The sequence below is a fragment of the Pseudonaja textilis genome, chromosome Z, assembly GCF_049901715.1.
Source record: "Pseudonaja textilis isolate UNSWEBS1 chromosome Z, rPseTex1.2, whole genome shotgun sequence".
NCBI lineage: Eukaryota > Metazoa > Chordata > Lepidosauria > Squamata > Elapidae > Pseudonaja > Pseudonaja textilis.
This window is the reverse complement of record NC_142008.1, coordinates 87507752-87523037: the sequence shown is the minus strand read 5'-3', so window position 1 is coordinate 87523037 and position 15286 is coordinate 87507752. Positions and strand designations below refer to the sequence as shown.

The window sequence follows — 15286 nt, the reverse complement described above, 5'->3', positions numbered from 1 at the left end:
TGAATATATCTCTAGGGCCAGGTGGCTTTTGTGCAATATATTATAAAAGAAATCTTGATGAAACTCTTAACCCTGGTAATGAATGGAATATAGCTTAAAGTACTTCCTTCCTTATGGCAACAGGCTTTTTACCTCTTTGATATACAAACAGGGGAATTATCCAACTTATCCAGAGTCATAGAGACTTAGCTCTTTATTGAATATAGATTATAATCTTTTTATAGCTATGCTTGCAAAAAGATTGAATGGCTTTTAAATTGATCTTATGTATCCTGATCAGACAAGATTTGTTCCAATGAGCTATATGAGAGACAATATCAGATATATTTTGAAAGCTGTTAATAAATCAGAAAAAAACAAGAAATGGCTATTATTCTCCTTGATGTGGAGAAAATGTTTGTTAGATTGGAATGGGCCTTGATATTCATAACACTGAAGAAGAATTGAGGCTCTAATTTTCTTATATAGATATAAAACATTTATAATGAAGAAGCCAAATATTAAGATATATCATCAAGCTAGTGGTTCAATTTGGATTTCAGGTTGTTATCATGTTATGGCAGTGTTATTTTAATACAGTAGAAGGTTTACACCTATACTTTTAGTTCTATACAAATAGCAATGTATAGCCTGTAAGAAATTGTTTGATTATAGACACTGCATTAAAAAGTTTGGAATAAATATTTTACCTAAGCAGTAGAATTGCTGATTAATTTTCTCTAAACTTCATTTTTAAGTAATTATTTCTTTTTCCTGCCAGAAGGGGGCTTAATTATGGGTTCACTTTTTCATTCACTTTTTTTTAATGGTGAAATTATAGCTTTTCAAAAATCACAAGGAAAAATAGTGAAGAAAAAATAGGAAATAAAGTGATCTTCACAGGCAATGGGAATTGAACAATGAGGATAAAATTAAGAGACTGTTAATTAACACTCTGGTTGGAAGCAATAGCAGAAGAGATGAAAGCTGCAGATCTTATTAAAGACTCAGCAACCTTAACCTTCCTAGTAGTTCTTTTGCTCGTCCATTTTAGAGAAGTTAACTTTGTAATTGCATTTTAAATCTGTAATTTCATTTTAAATGTAAATTGTAACATAGCATAACTAGACTCTGGGGTGGGATGAAGGAAACAAAACAACAATAAAAACATTATAGAGGGAAATTACTTGAATAGTATTATTATTATTATATTATTTACATATAGGAAACTCAATAGGAATTCCTTGAGACTAAGCAACTCTCATAGAGAATGCACAATCTGGTAGAAGCACAATACAAATTCGCATAACCCAATTCTCCCCCTCTGCCCCTCAATAACTTTACACAGCTTTATAGGTAGTCCTCACTTAACAACTGGTTGCTTAACAACTTTTTAAAGATACAATGGACACCCCCCATCCCAGAAAAAGTACTTACAACCTAGTTTTGGAGATCTGATGGAAGCAACCCCACCAGTGGTGGGGTTCAAAACATTTACTACCAGTTCCATGGGCGTGGCTTGGTGGGCGTGGCAGGGGAAGGATACTGCAAAATCTCCAGCCAGAGGTGGTATTTGCCGGTTCTCTGAACAACTCAAAATTTCCGTTAACGGTTCTCCAGAACTGGTCAGAACCTGCTGAACACTACCTCTGAACCCCACCCATGGTCATAAGACCACATTTCAAAAACTTGACAGCTGGCTTGCCCTTATGGTCAGTGGAATAGAAAATATTGTATTCGTTTTTCTCAATCACAAAGTTTTGTTTCTTCCTTTCTACCCCATAGAATAGCCTCGCGCTTCTTTTAGAAGAATTCCAATTCCATGATTTCTTTCAAGCTTCAGGAGGAGCCCCTATCTTCCTTTGTACCAGATCATCCTTATTTCTTTTCCTATCAAGCCCTAGAATCAAATTCCTATAAAAGTAGTTTCTTTGCTTTTTATAGCAAAGTCTAAAACAGTTCATACCCATTTTATTCATTTCAACTCTGCTGTATGACGACATGATGAATAATGGAGTTGTCAGCCAAAGCAGAGTTCTGTGCACAGTAAATGGATTTAAATGAACTCTTTTGGTAATGCTAGACTTATATGCTGCTTCATAGAGTTTTACAGCCCTTTCTAAGTGGTTTACAGTGTCAGCATATTGCCCCCCAAAATCTGGGTACTCATTTTACCAACCTCAGAAGGATGGAAGGCTGAGTCAACTTTGAGCCAGTCAGGATTGAACTCCTGGCAGTGAGCAGTGAGTGAGCCTACAATACTGAATTCTAACCACTGTGCCACCATGGCTCATACAATTATTTATTTATTTGCTAGATATGGGTCTCACTTTCCAGTTATAAGTACAAGGCAAAGTATATGAGTGTTCCTTCCTTCCACTCCACACATCAACTTGGAAAGTTATGTTAGACTGAGATAGAATGACTGTCCCAATGTCAGCTAGTGAGAATCAGCAGCTAAAGGTAGATTTATTTGAGCCTGGATCTTTCCATTTCTTGGTCGCTATCCATTGTGGCATATTATCAAGATGATACAAATTATCTCAACAAAATATTCGTAAGCATGCTGCTGTTGGCATTGTTGCATGTTGAATGTATTCAGTGGTGGACATTCAGATAAGCTTCCTATCTATTATAGCATCTTTATTTTTCTGCTCCACTGAAACCTGCAAGCTGTGCAAGAGAAGTCACAGAGTTAACTATTGTGTTTTTTCCACATAATAATAATGCTTAGTATACCTCATCTATCACAACAACATTGTAAGCAATATCATTATAGATACTTGAATGCTCTGGATTTGCATTATTATGGAATTTCCTCAGCTAAGACTCATAGTTTTGGGCTAAAAAAATCCATTTTAAAAATGGATTATTTAAATTAATTTAAAAAAAAATTAAATTAATTTTAAAAAGTTAATTTACCAAAGTGAAAGGTAACTTTTTGGTCCTAATACAGATATCTGGTAAAAAATTTTGTGTGACTCTCATTTTACTACAATCACATTTTCATGCTGAAAAAATGTTCAGAAGATAATTTAAGGGGAATATAACAAAAATAATTGGCTCATATGGCCATATTGAAAATTTGAAACCCATCTATGAAAGTTAGTTTGTTTCTAAAAACAAACAATTTTAAAGTTTGATCCTCTATTCATGGGACTACAATTTTGTTAGTTAGTGAAAAGTTAAATGTTAAGCTTTTAAAATTTGGATAGATGCTATAGATTCTAAGCATGTCCCACAGCCTGCAGTACAATCATAGCCTGCAGTACAATCACTGACATAATTATCTCCTCTCTTGGAAGCAGAAGAAAGAAATAATATTTTAATGGTTTCACAGAAACCACAAATGTCAGCAATGGATGTTCTGTTGTTTTTAACCTCTGTGATCTTATCCCCTTAGTTCTTGTGGCTAATAAGTCTCCTGACACAATGGATATTAAAGGGATCTTACATCTTTCTGAATATATCCAACTTTGTAATTTTATAAGGAATGCATGGTAAATTTTCTAGTTCCTTCATGTTTCTGGTTGTAATTAAAAATGGAAAATATTCCCACTTCAGCCAAAAAACAGATCTATATTCAATTGTAATTACAATAAATCTGTGAAAAATGAATGCCTTTCTATAGCTGCTTCTTTGTATTTGGACATAGGTGTGAGAGTGTGTGCGTGTATGTGTTGAATCCTGTCTGTCTTGGTTATAAGTCAGGGATGGGAACCAATGTGGAGAGCTTGATCTACGCCTGACTAAAAAGATGATCAGCGTAGTAAAAGGCAATCCCCCAGTTGCTTGTCGTGAAAATAAAATGATTGCTTTTGGATCTTTTTGAGGAGGTGGGAAATGCTCATTCTGAATACTCAAGGAGCCTCTGGGAAATATTTAAAAGCATGATATAAAAACTCTGAGAGATATTTGTTTCTTCTGTTACCCCTGCTCTCTAAGGGTCAAATGTCTTACTTTGGGGAAATATGAGGTAGAAAAATATGAACCAAAAAAAGAAACCCCATGCAAATAATATACAGGCTATGATCTCACAAAACAACACAATTTCACACATATTTTTTTATCCCATACAACCGCCTGAACAAACAGCCAATTCCAGAGGGTGGGTTTGTGTGACCCATGAAGATAGAATGGGATTGGCCAAATTGTACATCAATGTGTCAGGTAAATACGGTCCCAGAGTTTAAGTCCTATAAGATCATCAAGGCACAGATGCCATTCTAGCAGCTTTTTTTGGCATGCCTGAATTGAACTAGCTGCAATAGTGTTCAAAGGCACTGTGTTTAATTGGGGACTTGTCTATTCTTATGCACAGAGTTTAGGTTTTCAAATCTGCTATTTCATTTTTAGTACCACTTAAAAAGCTAGATCAAAATGAATAGTCTTATAAGATCAGATATGATGCCCTGATTTTATTGAAATGACAACTGTAATAACTTCCCTGACTATTTGTAAAGATGGAGTTGTAGTGGCACAGAAGTTAGGCCAAAACTTCTTTGGTCGCTGGGAACCTTAATAAATACTGTGTCAGGTGTACATTTGAATCCCTAATGCATAGAATAAAAAGTTAAAGAACACAATTCATTTATAGATCTGGGGTGAAAAAAAACTGGATGACCACTAGATGGCAGCAAAGAATTAGCATTTTGTATATCTCTTCACTGCCCATTAGTGACTTTCCAAATGTTTATAACTTTATTAGAAACACCTTTTCCTAAGTTTATAAATCATATTCCTTATAAATGTATTATAGTATATACTATTTTTAGTGAGCTAAATTTCCTGATATATTTGTTTCATTCCCCCCCCCTCGGGAGACTAATAAAGAAGTAGAGCAGGGGTCCTCAAAATTCTTAAACAGGGGGTCAATTCATGGTCCCTCAGACTGTTGGGGGCCAGACTGGGTGGGTGGGCATGGCTAGGTGGTCATGTGACTGGGAGGGCATAGCCAATTTAGCAGTCCATTAAACAATACACATAAATTAAACTTTAATTTGTTTTGCTCCTGGGGGTGTTTTATTTGCTTTTGTTTGCATGTTGCTTTTTGGGCTGATTCTTTTTACTAGATTGTTTTTAAGTTGTTTAGGAGTCTAGTGGTCCACTTCAGAAAACTCAGTTTTGCAGCAGTTCTTCTCAGCCCCAAGGAGCTTACAATCAACAAATCTCTCCCTCCCTCTCTCTCTCTCTTGTCTCTCTCTTTCCCTCCGTCTCTCTCTATCTCCTTTCCACTATTTGAGCCCCTCTGGAGAAATTAAGATTTCGAGTACAACTAAAGTTGAAGAGCAAATGGGGGTGGAGAAAAGAGAAACCAGGACATGGAATGCTTGATGGGTACAGAGATGAAAACTGGCTCCTGGGGCATCTTCTGCAGGATCCCCTTCAATCCTGGCAGTGATACCTCGCTGAATTCCATTCCTTATTCCCATTCCCATTGCGTTCTCTCCTATTTCCATTCCATTTGCATCATAGTATTCTCAATCCACTTTTGGAATCTTGCTCGCCACCCCAGAGCTTCCTCCACATGTGCTGAATGCACGCAACAGGCTCTGGCAGGGGCTCCGCATGACTGGTAGGCAGGATGCCTCTCTAGGGGTAGAGATGGTCTCTTCAGGGGCAGGCAGCCTTGCCGGCTGCTACCCTAGAACTGCCGAATGCCGAGCGGGAGGATGGGCAGCCAAGCAGTGGTGGGGGTCTCCAAAGCCCCCAATACCTCTCTCCTGGCCAAAAATGGGCCCATTTTTGACTTCTCGGGGCCTCCGCACATCCAGTTTTTTACTTTCCCAGCCTCAGATGCCTTCTGCTGGCCAAAAATGGGTCTGTTTTTGGCCTCCCTCCACCTCTGGTACCTCTCTGCCAGCCAAAAACGGACCCATTTTTGGCCTGCTGAGACCTCCGCACGTCCCATTTTTTGCCTTACTAGCCTCCAGAAGCATTTTACCGGCCAAAATTACCACCCCAACTGTTGATGGGGTGTTTTTGGCCTCCTGAGCCTCCGCAGATCCCATTTTTGGCTTTCCTGGTCTCCAGAAGCATTCTACTGGCCAGAAATGGGCCCGTTTTTGGCCTCCTAGGGTCTCTGCCCATCCCATTTTTGGCCTTCCTGGCCCCCAAAAACACTCTGCCAGGCAAAAATGGGGTCGCTTTTGGCCTCCCCTGTCTCCAGTAGCTCTCTGCCTTACCTTCCAGTTCCAGCTCGCAAAGGTAAGTCCTGCACTCAGCGGAAGGGTGGGAGCCAGTGGGTGGTAAGGTTATATGGATGGGGCAGCCTTGTGGTCACGCATGGGCTGGATTAATGGCTTCGGCAGGCTGTATCCATAGTTTGAGAACTCCTGGTGTAGAGGGAGGAAGGGCTGTATATTTTAAGGATGCCTGATCCCCATATATTATGATACATATATTTGCATCAGAGGTGGTATTCAGCAGGTTCTGACCAGTTCTGGAGAACCAGTAGTGGAAATTTTGAGTAGTTTGGAGAACTGGCAAATACCACTTCTGACTGGCCCCGCCCCCATCTATTCTCTGCCTCCCAAATCCCAGCTGATCTGCTGAGTCCTTTTGTTGCACTGCACAGGAGAATGGAGCTGGAAAGCAGGTTAGTGGGGTGGGGAGGGAATGGGATTTTGCCATGCCCAATAAGCCACGCCCACCAAGCCACAACTACAGAACCGGCAGGAAAAAAAATTAATCCCATCACTGATTTGCATATCAATTTGCATAACCACACGTGTACTTGCCTACAAATACCTATTTAGGTGACCCCCAGATGAAGGTCAGACCATCCCGTTTTTGAGGCACAGCCAGATTGCTAAATAAACTAGTGCATTAAATTCCATATTACTCAAAGCTAAAATGATCATTGTTGGAATAAAAGTCTAATTTTGCTCATATTTTTACCCTTTCCTCAAGGGAAATTCCTTTCTTTTTCTTTTATGGAATTGGATGGTGTTTAAAAATATGCAAATGCAAAAGAATGCCTTCAAGACCTGAATCCCACTGCTGATCACCCCAGGTTCCTGGTTGGAATAGTGCTTCCAAATGTATGCCGTTCTATTTTTTCCCATAAAGCTTAATGGAAGCTCTTACAAACTGAGCCAGCTCTTCCCCGTATGCAGCCAAAGAAGAGATGTCTCCAAGGTTTGGGATTCTTCAGAATGAAGAAGTTAACATAACCTGTTCCTTTCTGCAGATCCCCTATTTTTCCTCCAGGGCAAGTTGTGGTAATAAGAGCAACAGCACACTGGCCCCCTACTCCCAAACTGAAGGATGACTGGAGCAATGAGGTTCTCTAGTGGGCATGGCTCTAGTTGGGATAGGAGACCACCAGCCCTAGTAAAGGTCTCATCCATATACTTCATTTGCCTAGAAGCCCCCAAATTTGGGGGGCATACTAAATAGCAACCCAGCGCATATTTACAATTAGTGTAATTGTTATATAACTTTCCCCTCTGGTGAAATTTAGCCCTTTTATATCTCCAAATAGACATCTAGCTGGTCACTTGCAGTGAAGGGTTGCTCTGTTTTGATTTTCCCCTTATTAAAGGGAATCAGGAAGCCAAAAATTAAACAGGAAAATGCAACAGAGATAGTCCTTCTTCACTGTTTCTATATCCTGTCTTTTCTTGCATATTGGCTTTGAGAACTTTCACTGCTGCTACTATTTCACCTTTTGCTTCTTGTCTCTCCCCCTCTGTGTCACCCCTTCCCCCAACTTTCCCTCTATTCCTCTGCTTTCCCCCCAACCTTCCCATGGACTTTCCTCTCCCAGGTGCGGGCCAGTGCCATTGCACAGGATGCTGATCAAAACTACGACTATGCTAGCAACAGTGTTATCCTACACCTGGATGCTGGGGATGAAGTTTTCATTAAGCTCGATGGAGGCAAAGCCCACGGAGGCAACAACAACAAATACAGTACCTTTTCAGGTTTCATAATCTACTCAGACTGAGGTTGGAAAGAAGCCTACTGACTCCCAGCCCCCTGGATTTCTCCATGTGGCAAATTTGGCTGCTGAATCTATTAATACTAATGTCTTTGCATACAGCCAGTCTCCCTCCATGGGTTATATGAAAGCAGAGTTGGGTCACTTTGTTTTTTCCTCTAGTGTGTATGGGATGGCCAACTGATGATTCAGTCACCATCCCCATTTATTTTACCTTCCATTGTATCATGAATCACTAAGCCTTTCAAGCAGTGTTAATATGGAGGATGAAGAGAAAGAGAGCCAAGGAGCCAGGGTGAGATTTGAGATATAGTCTGGAGAATTGATCATCCCATTGCCCTTGAAAGCATTTTCATTTCCACCCTATATGATGTATTGAGACATGCTGCATGCTATTATATTGGGAGTAGATTCTATACGTAAGAGGTTAGGGAGGCTTAGTCTATTCAGTGAAGGGACTATGTGTATTGCCATCTGATCCTCCCAAGATATATTTCTATGTACCTTTTTAACCATGTCCAGGGCTTCCTTAAGGCTAAACATCTTATCTGAACTTAAAGCAACTACCATTTCTGGATAGCACAAACCAGAATGTGAAACCAACCAGAAATGGTGATTGTTCTGAACTTGGATGAGTCACTAAATTAACCTACTCAACATAATTAAAGAATCTTGTGGCACTGGAGTAAAATAGTAGCATACATGGTCCTGGAAACCTCTTAGGGTTCTTTAGCATATTGTGTGAATGCCCTCATCATACCGCTACTAGAAGAGAGGATTAGTGAAATTTAAAAATACTGTGCATTGTTTCGTTTTTTACCAAGTTTCAAATGCATATAAAATATTAACCTTGGATTTCTGTCCCTCCATGAGGGTAGTCCCAGGTGGTTCTGCTTGTTGTTGGTCATGTAATTATTGGTCATGTAAAACTGAGCGAGTGGAGTCATAATCTTGCTTTCTCAACCCAATCTGTGATGCTGGTGGTGAAATTATGCAAGTTTTCTAACACAAATGGAGAAGCCTGGTGAAAGTTAATCCTGCTCCACCCACCACTACCACCTCAAAAAAAACCCAGATTCAATCAGGTTAAGTCAATAGTCCTATTAAGTATCCAGGATCTCATGCACATGCATTTCTGTATGTGTGTACATGCAGGTTTACACATACAGTATATGTGCATATTATCCAAGCAGGTCTACTATAGGAATACTAAATAATTGTATTGTCCCTCTCTTCAACTTCTGAGTGTTCTTAGAAGGAGGTATGATCTCAATTCTTTCTTCGTAATTTAATATTTTAACATATCTTTGCTGAGTTTTTAGAGGATGAGATGGGGAAGCTGATTTTTCTTACCAAAGGAAGAGAGAGAAAAAAAGAAAAGAAAACCTACCAGCTTAATTCAAGCTGAGCTCTTCCTTTGGAGTCTCTGTCTCTTCTTCACTGGGTTGCTTCCCAGGTGACTGTGATTTCTTTCTTTTCAGAATGGATGGGTCTAGGGAGAACAGGATGCTTCTGGGTCCTCATCAAGTCTCTGGCCATTAAGATTGGAAAGATCAGAAGAATGACACAGGGTTGTATGTGTAATTTTCAGACTCATGTCAGATATTTCTCTTTTATATATAATTTATCATGTTGGCTCTTGCTAATCTTTCTGATCACAACTTATTTCTTATTTAAAATATGAAAAAATTGATCAACAAGGTGAAACTTATCAGACCTTTTCCCACCAATACAGCTTGTTTTTGAGAATGGTTAGGCCTAAAGTAGTTTTACTTTTTCTCACACACGCTATAAATTCATTGTGCACAATGTATTGGCTGCACAGGATAATGATCTCTACAGAGCAGTTTGGAATTTAGCTGTTATATAAGAAAATTTCTTGGTAATGAGATCCTGCATTGTTTACCACATGGGTAAAAGAACCTGAGCATAAAGTGTGGGCATTCAGCTTCACAGGTTTTTTTTAGTTTTTCAGAGCCTAATGCTTAGAGATGTTCGGATTATAACTTCCACAGGTTTTTTTATCTAACATTGGCAGAACATGGTCTAACATGGAGAAGAATAAGATGGAGACCAAACTATTTCAACTGTGCACAAACTACTTTATTCCAACATATTGTTATACATTGAAAATGTATTGTTATAGATTGAAAATGAAAATATGCAGATGTTGAAATATTCATAAATACATACGACATCTCCCTACACAATAATTAAACACTAACAGAAAGCCAGCAGAGTTTTCTAGTTTGAATTGTCCTCATTCACTGGAAATACTGTATACATCAAAATTCAGAAATTGTATTTCCATAAGATAATGTGTTTAACCTGAAAATCTGAAAAGCTTCACCTGGTCCAATGACAGTGTGTATAGAGAGATTACTACTGTGTGTTGGGATGTGAGACATTCTATTTCCTAAAAATCTTTATCAAATGAAGTAACACAGACAGAGCAAACTTGGAATAAAAATATTGGATTATCTAGTGTTTTTTTTTAATTCTCAATTATTGGCCCTGACAAATTTGGTAAATTAAAAAACATTTCAAGTGGGTTTTTCCCCCCCTCACCAATACAGAGAAACTGAGATAAGAAAAGCCTCATGGATTTTCTTCCAACCATTTTTGACCAGAAAGTCAGTCCTATTTGTCAGTATATCAATTTTTCATTCACTTTTAAGTACTTTTTATGGGTCTCTGACAATCCTTAGATCATGCCACTGCAATTGGGCAGTAAATTGAGCAACATTGAACGTATAATTTCCTGCCAGTTTTCTACTGGAAAAAAAAAAAAGAAAGAAATATGATGCATAAAGAATTGCATGGTCTTCAATCATTTAAATTGATAATTTGAAAATGAATCCTTGCCTGTTTTCACAATATACAAAACATTTCCCCAAAATTTTAGACTGGGCCACTGTGACCCTGGGTTGCTGAAAAAAAAAATGTGTGGCTTCGTCCCTGATTTTTTTAATATAAAGATCATATGATCTTAATACTTCATATTTTTAATAGTAATAAAGAAAGGGAAGTTCATGAAAAGAATATGTGAGCCTGTTTTCCAATCCTTTCTTCTGCTATTTCTACTGACACATAGGATCAAAACCACCCCACTGCTTTGGGGAAAAATAACACGTTTTTTTCTACTTTCAAGCACTGTTTTCTTATGTTTCTTAGATTTTTCTTGTTAACATGCCTTAGAACTATTTATATCCTAAACAGTAGCAAAAAGTGTATTTTAAATAAACCAAAACATTGCTGAGAGCCAAGATACACTTCCTGGTTTTGCTGCTGAGGTGGCAAAAATGGGTGTTGCTTACCATCTGTTTGGCTATAAGATATGATTGATATACCTCATCAGGTTTAGACCACAAATTATGCAGGTCTGCATCTAAGGGCAATTCCATGTTATCACTGTTTTTATTCTTCAGCCTGCTGCTCAAAGCTGTTTAAAGCCAATACTTTCCTCATCACCCATTTCTACTATTCTCACAATATTATTTGTAGAGGTTTTCAGGGGACAATTCATGCTCTTTCATTTGACCAGATGAGATAACAATTATTATCTCCTTCCATCGGTGACATCCACCACCCCTCCTGCTCTTTAGCTGAGTTACTACCAGTCCCAGAGTAACCAAAATCCACTCCATGCAACAGAAACATAAAATAAATGGTTGGTTCTCCTTCATCATGCTTTCAGTTCATGTTGCATGTGTTTGTCTTGCCATTTGGAAATAAAAATAATAATAATAATAATAATTTGCTACAGAAAGACCTTCTGTTTGCAAAATTGGCTTTCCTCATTTCCAAACTCACCCAGGGGGCTTATATGTCTAAGCCAGAACTAGAACTCAGAACCTCCTAGTTTCTAACTAGGAGTTTCTGATGACTTAACTACTAGGCCAAATGCTGGTAAAATAATCATGGGAGAGTTAACCATAATTCAAAACAAGCCCAGTTTTGCATAGAGTTAAACTAACCCCATCCTTGTCAATGGCTGAATAAGCTCCACTATAGAACTCACTATTGTATCACAGTGTGGCAATATCAAACACCCTTTCAAAATTGTCTATAGTACCCAAGCCATACCTATCAGCCCTATCAGCCTCTCCAATGGATAAGGAATTAGTGATATTATGAAGTCTTGTGAATACTGGCCAGGAAAAAGAGCTAATGGGATGCCAGGTCCCTTCTGGAGAAATGGAAATGAGGACCTGTATTCTTCAAATTGTATTCTTCAGTTACTTGGAGCCACAATCATAATAAGGATATTTGATTTGGGTCACCAGCTTAGTTGGTACATTAATTGTCTTGTGAAAAATAGGATAAATCTGTTTGATCAGTCTTTTAAAATTATTTGACTGAACTACTGACTTTTCCTTTACACAAAGGACCTGACAGAAGTCACTTGAGATATGTGTCATAAACCTAACGCACCACTGTCACTTACTAGTTGGCTGTCTTGTCAAATTCAACAAAATGTTTGACCTAATTATTGCTGGATCTTTCTTGATTGTTGGACTAATGAAACCAAACAAATTACTAAATGAATACTGGCCAAATCATAAAAAATCACTAGTATAAATTCTAGGGCAATATAATGCATGTGAGTACCAAAAATGGAAATTTATAGCATGAAAAAGACCCAAGAAGAAAATATTTTCCAAATTCTATGACATAGAAATTAAATTGCATAAATTTATAAAAATTGTTTGAATTATAATTTTATAATTAATCTGATAAACCAGATTCCTTGGTCTTATAGAACAATTTTTGATGATCATACAGTGTTTGTATGGCAAAACTGATCCAATCCCTTCACCAATCACAAATTTCTATATGCTGACAAGTTGGAATAATTGAATCAATTGTCCCTTGGCTATTTTCTAATACTCTGAGCCAGCTGGGAGATTTTCAGAGAGAGGGAGAGGGAGAGTTATGATAATGGATCAGAATTGGTATCACCATGAATGGAGGGCATGCCTGCCCTTTTCTGCTTCCTCTACCATGGGAAGGTGAAAAGCGAAATGGCTATATCGTCAGAATGTCTAGAGATGTCCCATTTTTGTAATTCTATAGGGAGAGCAGTTGATCCTTCATAAGTTATTTGCATTGTGCCCAAAATAATTATTTTAGCCCCAATCCAAACAAACCTGGGGCTTTTTAGGGCTTAATCAACCCCTCTCTGCCCCATCACATTAATTAGCTGGCTCCATTTTCCTATTGGCACCACATTCATCCCCCCCCCATGACCCAATTAAGTATGTCACGTGAACAGGACCTGTGTGAAACATTCACCATGAAAAACTGCTATATTATCAAATAGCCTAAGAATAGCAGTTTCTGCTACATTAAGGGCACTTGGCATTAATGAGATACTGTTTTTTAATAATTAGCTAGATGTAAAATTAAAGCTGTGGCTTCAGAAGACATTTATTAATGTGTATATTATTGGCCAATCCTACTGAAAATACTTCAAAAATGTGGCATATTCTAGTCAGTAAAGTTTTCTTATAGCATATATTAGAACCTACTTGCTTTTTCTTGAACATAATCCATCACTGATGAATCACTCTTTTAATTGGGCAGTTTCTATTGCGCAGCAAGTATATTTAAATTACTGCATTCTTCTCAAAATATTTTTTAAATGTTATTTCTCTCTTATTGTGAGAAGTGCTATTTTGCTATATGAAAAAAGAGAGAGAAAATAAGTAACGAGAGCCCATTCAATTTTGGATGGAGAACATAACTGCTTGTAGCATCACCTAGAGATATTTTATTAATAATGGAGATGTTGTTAAATAAACCACATGGACAGATCCCTTGTCTTTACGTGTTTTAACCGTATAATAAGCAGAGAAATTAAGTCAGAGAAAACAATCTCTAATTAAAACAAAATACACCTTAAAATTCTCTGTTATAGTTTTCCTTTTGCACATGTTCTCTAGCTGTGTATAATAAGATTGTCCCCAAATGGGTTTGGAAACAGCTTGGAGGACAACACAGTTAGCTTTAAACTGCAATAGCTTGACCAGAATGTCATTTTTTAAATTAAAAATAAATATATTTGCAAGTCCTACTGAAGTAGTCAATCTCATGCTTAGTAGCTCATTTGTAGTTCGATATATCATAGGATCTTTGAAAACTGGGTTTAATAAAATTATGATTCAGTTAATGTGTTGATATTGCTGTGCATATGCAACTAATGAGTAAATAGAGTATACATTGACATAAACTGTGCTATTCCCATTACTCAACTTATCTTGCCTTCATTGCCTTCTTCACAGTCAATAAAGTCACCTGACAATTGAGCGGCAAAGTCCACCAGAGTATAGACACCTTAATGTTGCCCTTGGATGGTGTTAGAGGAGAAAATACCAACTACAACTAAACTTGATTTAAAGCTGTTATACTTTTGGGTTAGAGATTCAATACAACGCAGACATAGTGGGAAGAAAAAAAAAATGCTGCCAGGGCATATTTATACTGTAATTAAATGCAAGTAGGGAAAAGCCTGGAGAAAGGCAGCTCCAGGCTAAATGCTGAGAAGGAGGAATCAGTGTTAATCTTTCTAAAAATAATAATATATCAATCAAAAAGGGAAGAAAAGAGACATTCCCACATCTTTGAGATAAAATAACAAATAATGAGGACAGAATGACTTAGGAAAAAAATAAGTGCATTCTATTCTCTTTGAGGAAAAGAAACTCATCACCAGTCACTGACACTAATAGATAAAAAAATAAGGATCAAACCATTTCTTCTTCCATGGCATATAATTAAGTTTATTGCTACAGGGAGTTCTGAATGACTTTTAAAGTATTTGATGAAAACTGAGAGAAGAGTTTCAGTCAATAAGCTTGATGCACCAATGGGAAATCCTTCCTCTGTGCTTGAGAATAAAGGTATAAAACCCTCGTCAGAACAGAAAAGGGTGAAAATGCTATTTCAGGGTGCGCTTACTATTCAATAATTGAAATCCATACTGTCCTATTAAGATTTTAAGCTCCAAATTGACAAGAAGAAATTTTTCCGGCTATATACCACTGAACTAAAACTCTTATGTCTATTTGCCTGTTTCTAATCATAAATTGGGCAAGACAGTGCATTGTAGGGCAACAATTTTTGAACCAAAAATGGGATAACTTAAAAATGCATCCAAAATCTGGGACCCATCATTCCTGTGAGATTGAAATTTGGCAAAGTTGTGATTGTTTCAGCATTGCCACACACTTGCACTGCCATGGCCCTGTGATTGTCATTTCCAATGCTCTCTATCAGCTTCCCATAAGGAAATCAGAAATCTCAGGCTAGCAGGCAAGTGAATGGCTGCTGCCAGAATGAAGGAAGGAGTAGGGGTATGCT

At 37.8% G+C, this 15286-nt stretch overlaps 1 protein-coding gene across 6 annotated transcripts in view; it reads left to right on the top strand.

Moving 5' to 3' along the window:
• C1QL1 (complement C1q like 1) overlaps positions 1-15286 on the top strand; it is a 52359-nt gene that overhangs the window by 33581 nt on the left and 3492 nt on the right. Inside the window, exons 2-3 of one of the 6 annotated variants that reach the window (XR_015740395.1) lie at positions 7751-7895; positions 9406-15273. Coding sequence is in view for 2 of the 6 variants with exons in the window: in XM_087918080.1 (XP_087774206.1) it covers positions 7751-7907; positions 9406-9495 (247 nt within the window). In the remaining 4 variants the exon portion in view is untranslated. Of the gene's footprint in view, positions 1-7750; positions 15274-15286 lie in introns of those variants that run through there. The other 5 variants (XR_015740394.1, XR_015740393.1, XR_015740396.1 and 2 more) reach the window with 5 other exon arrangements.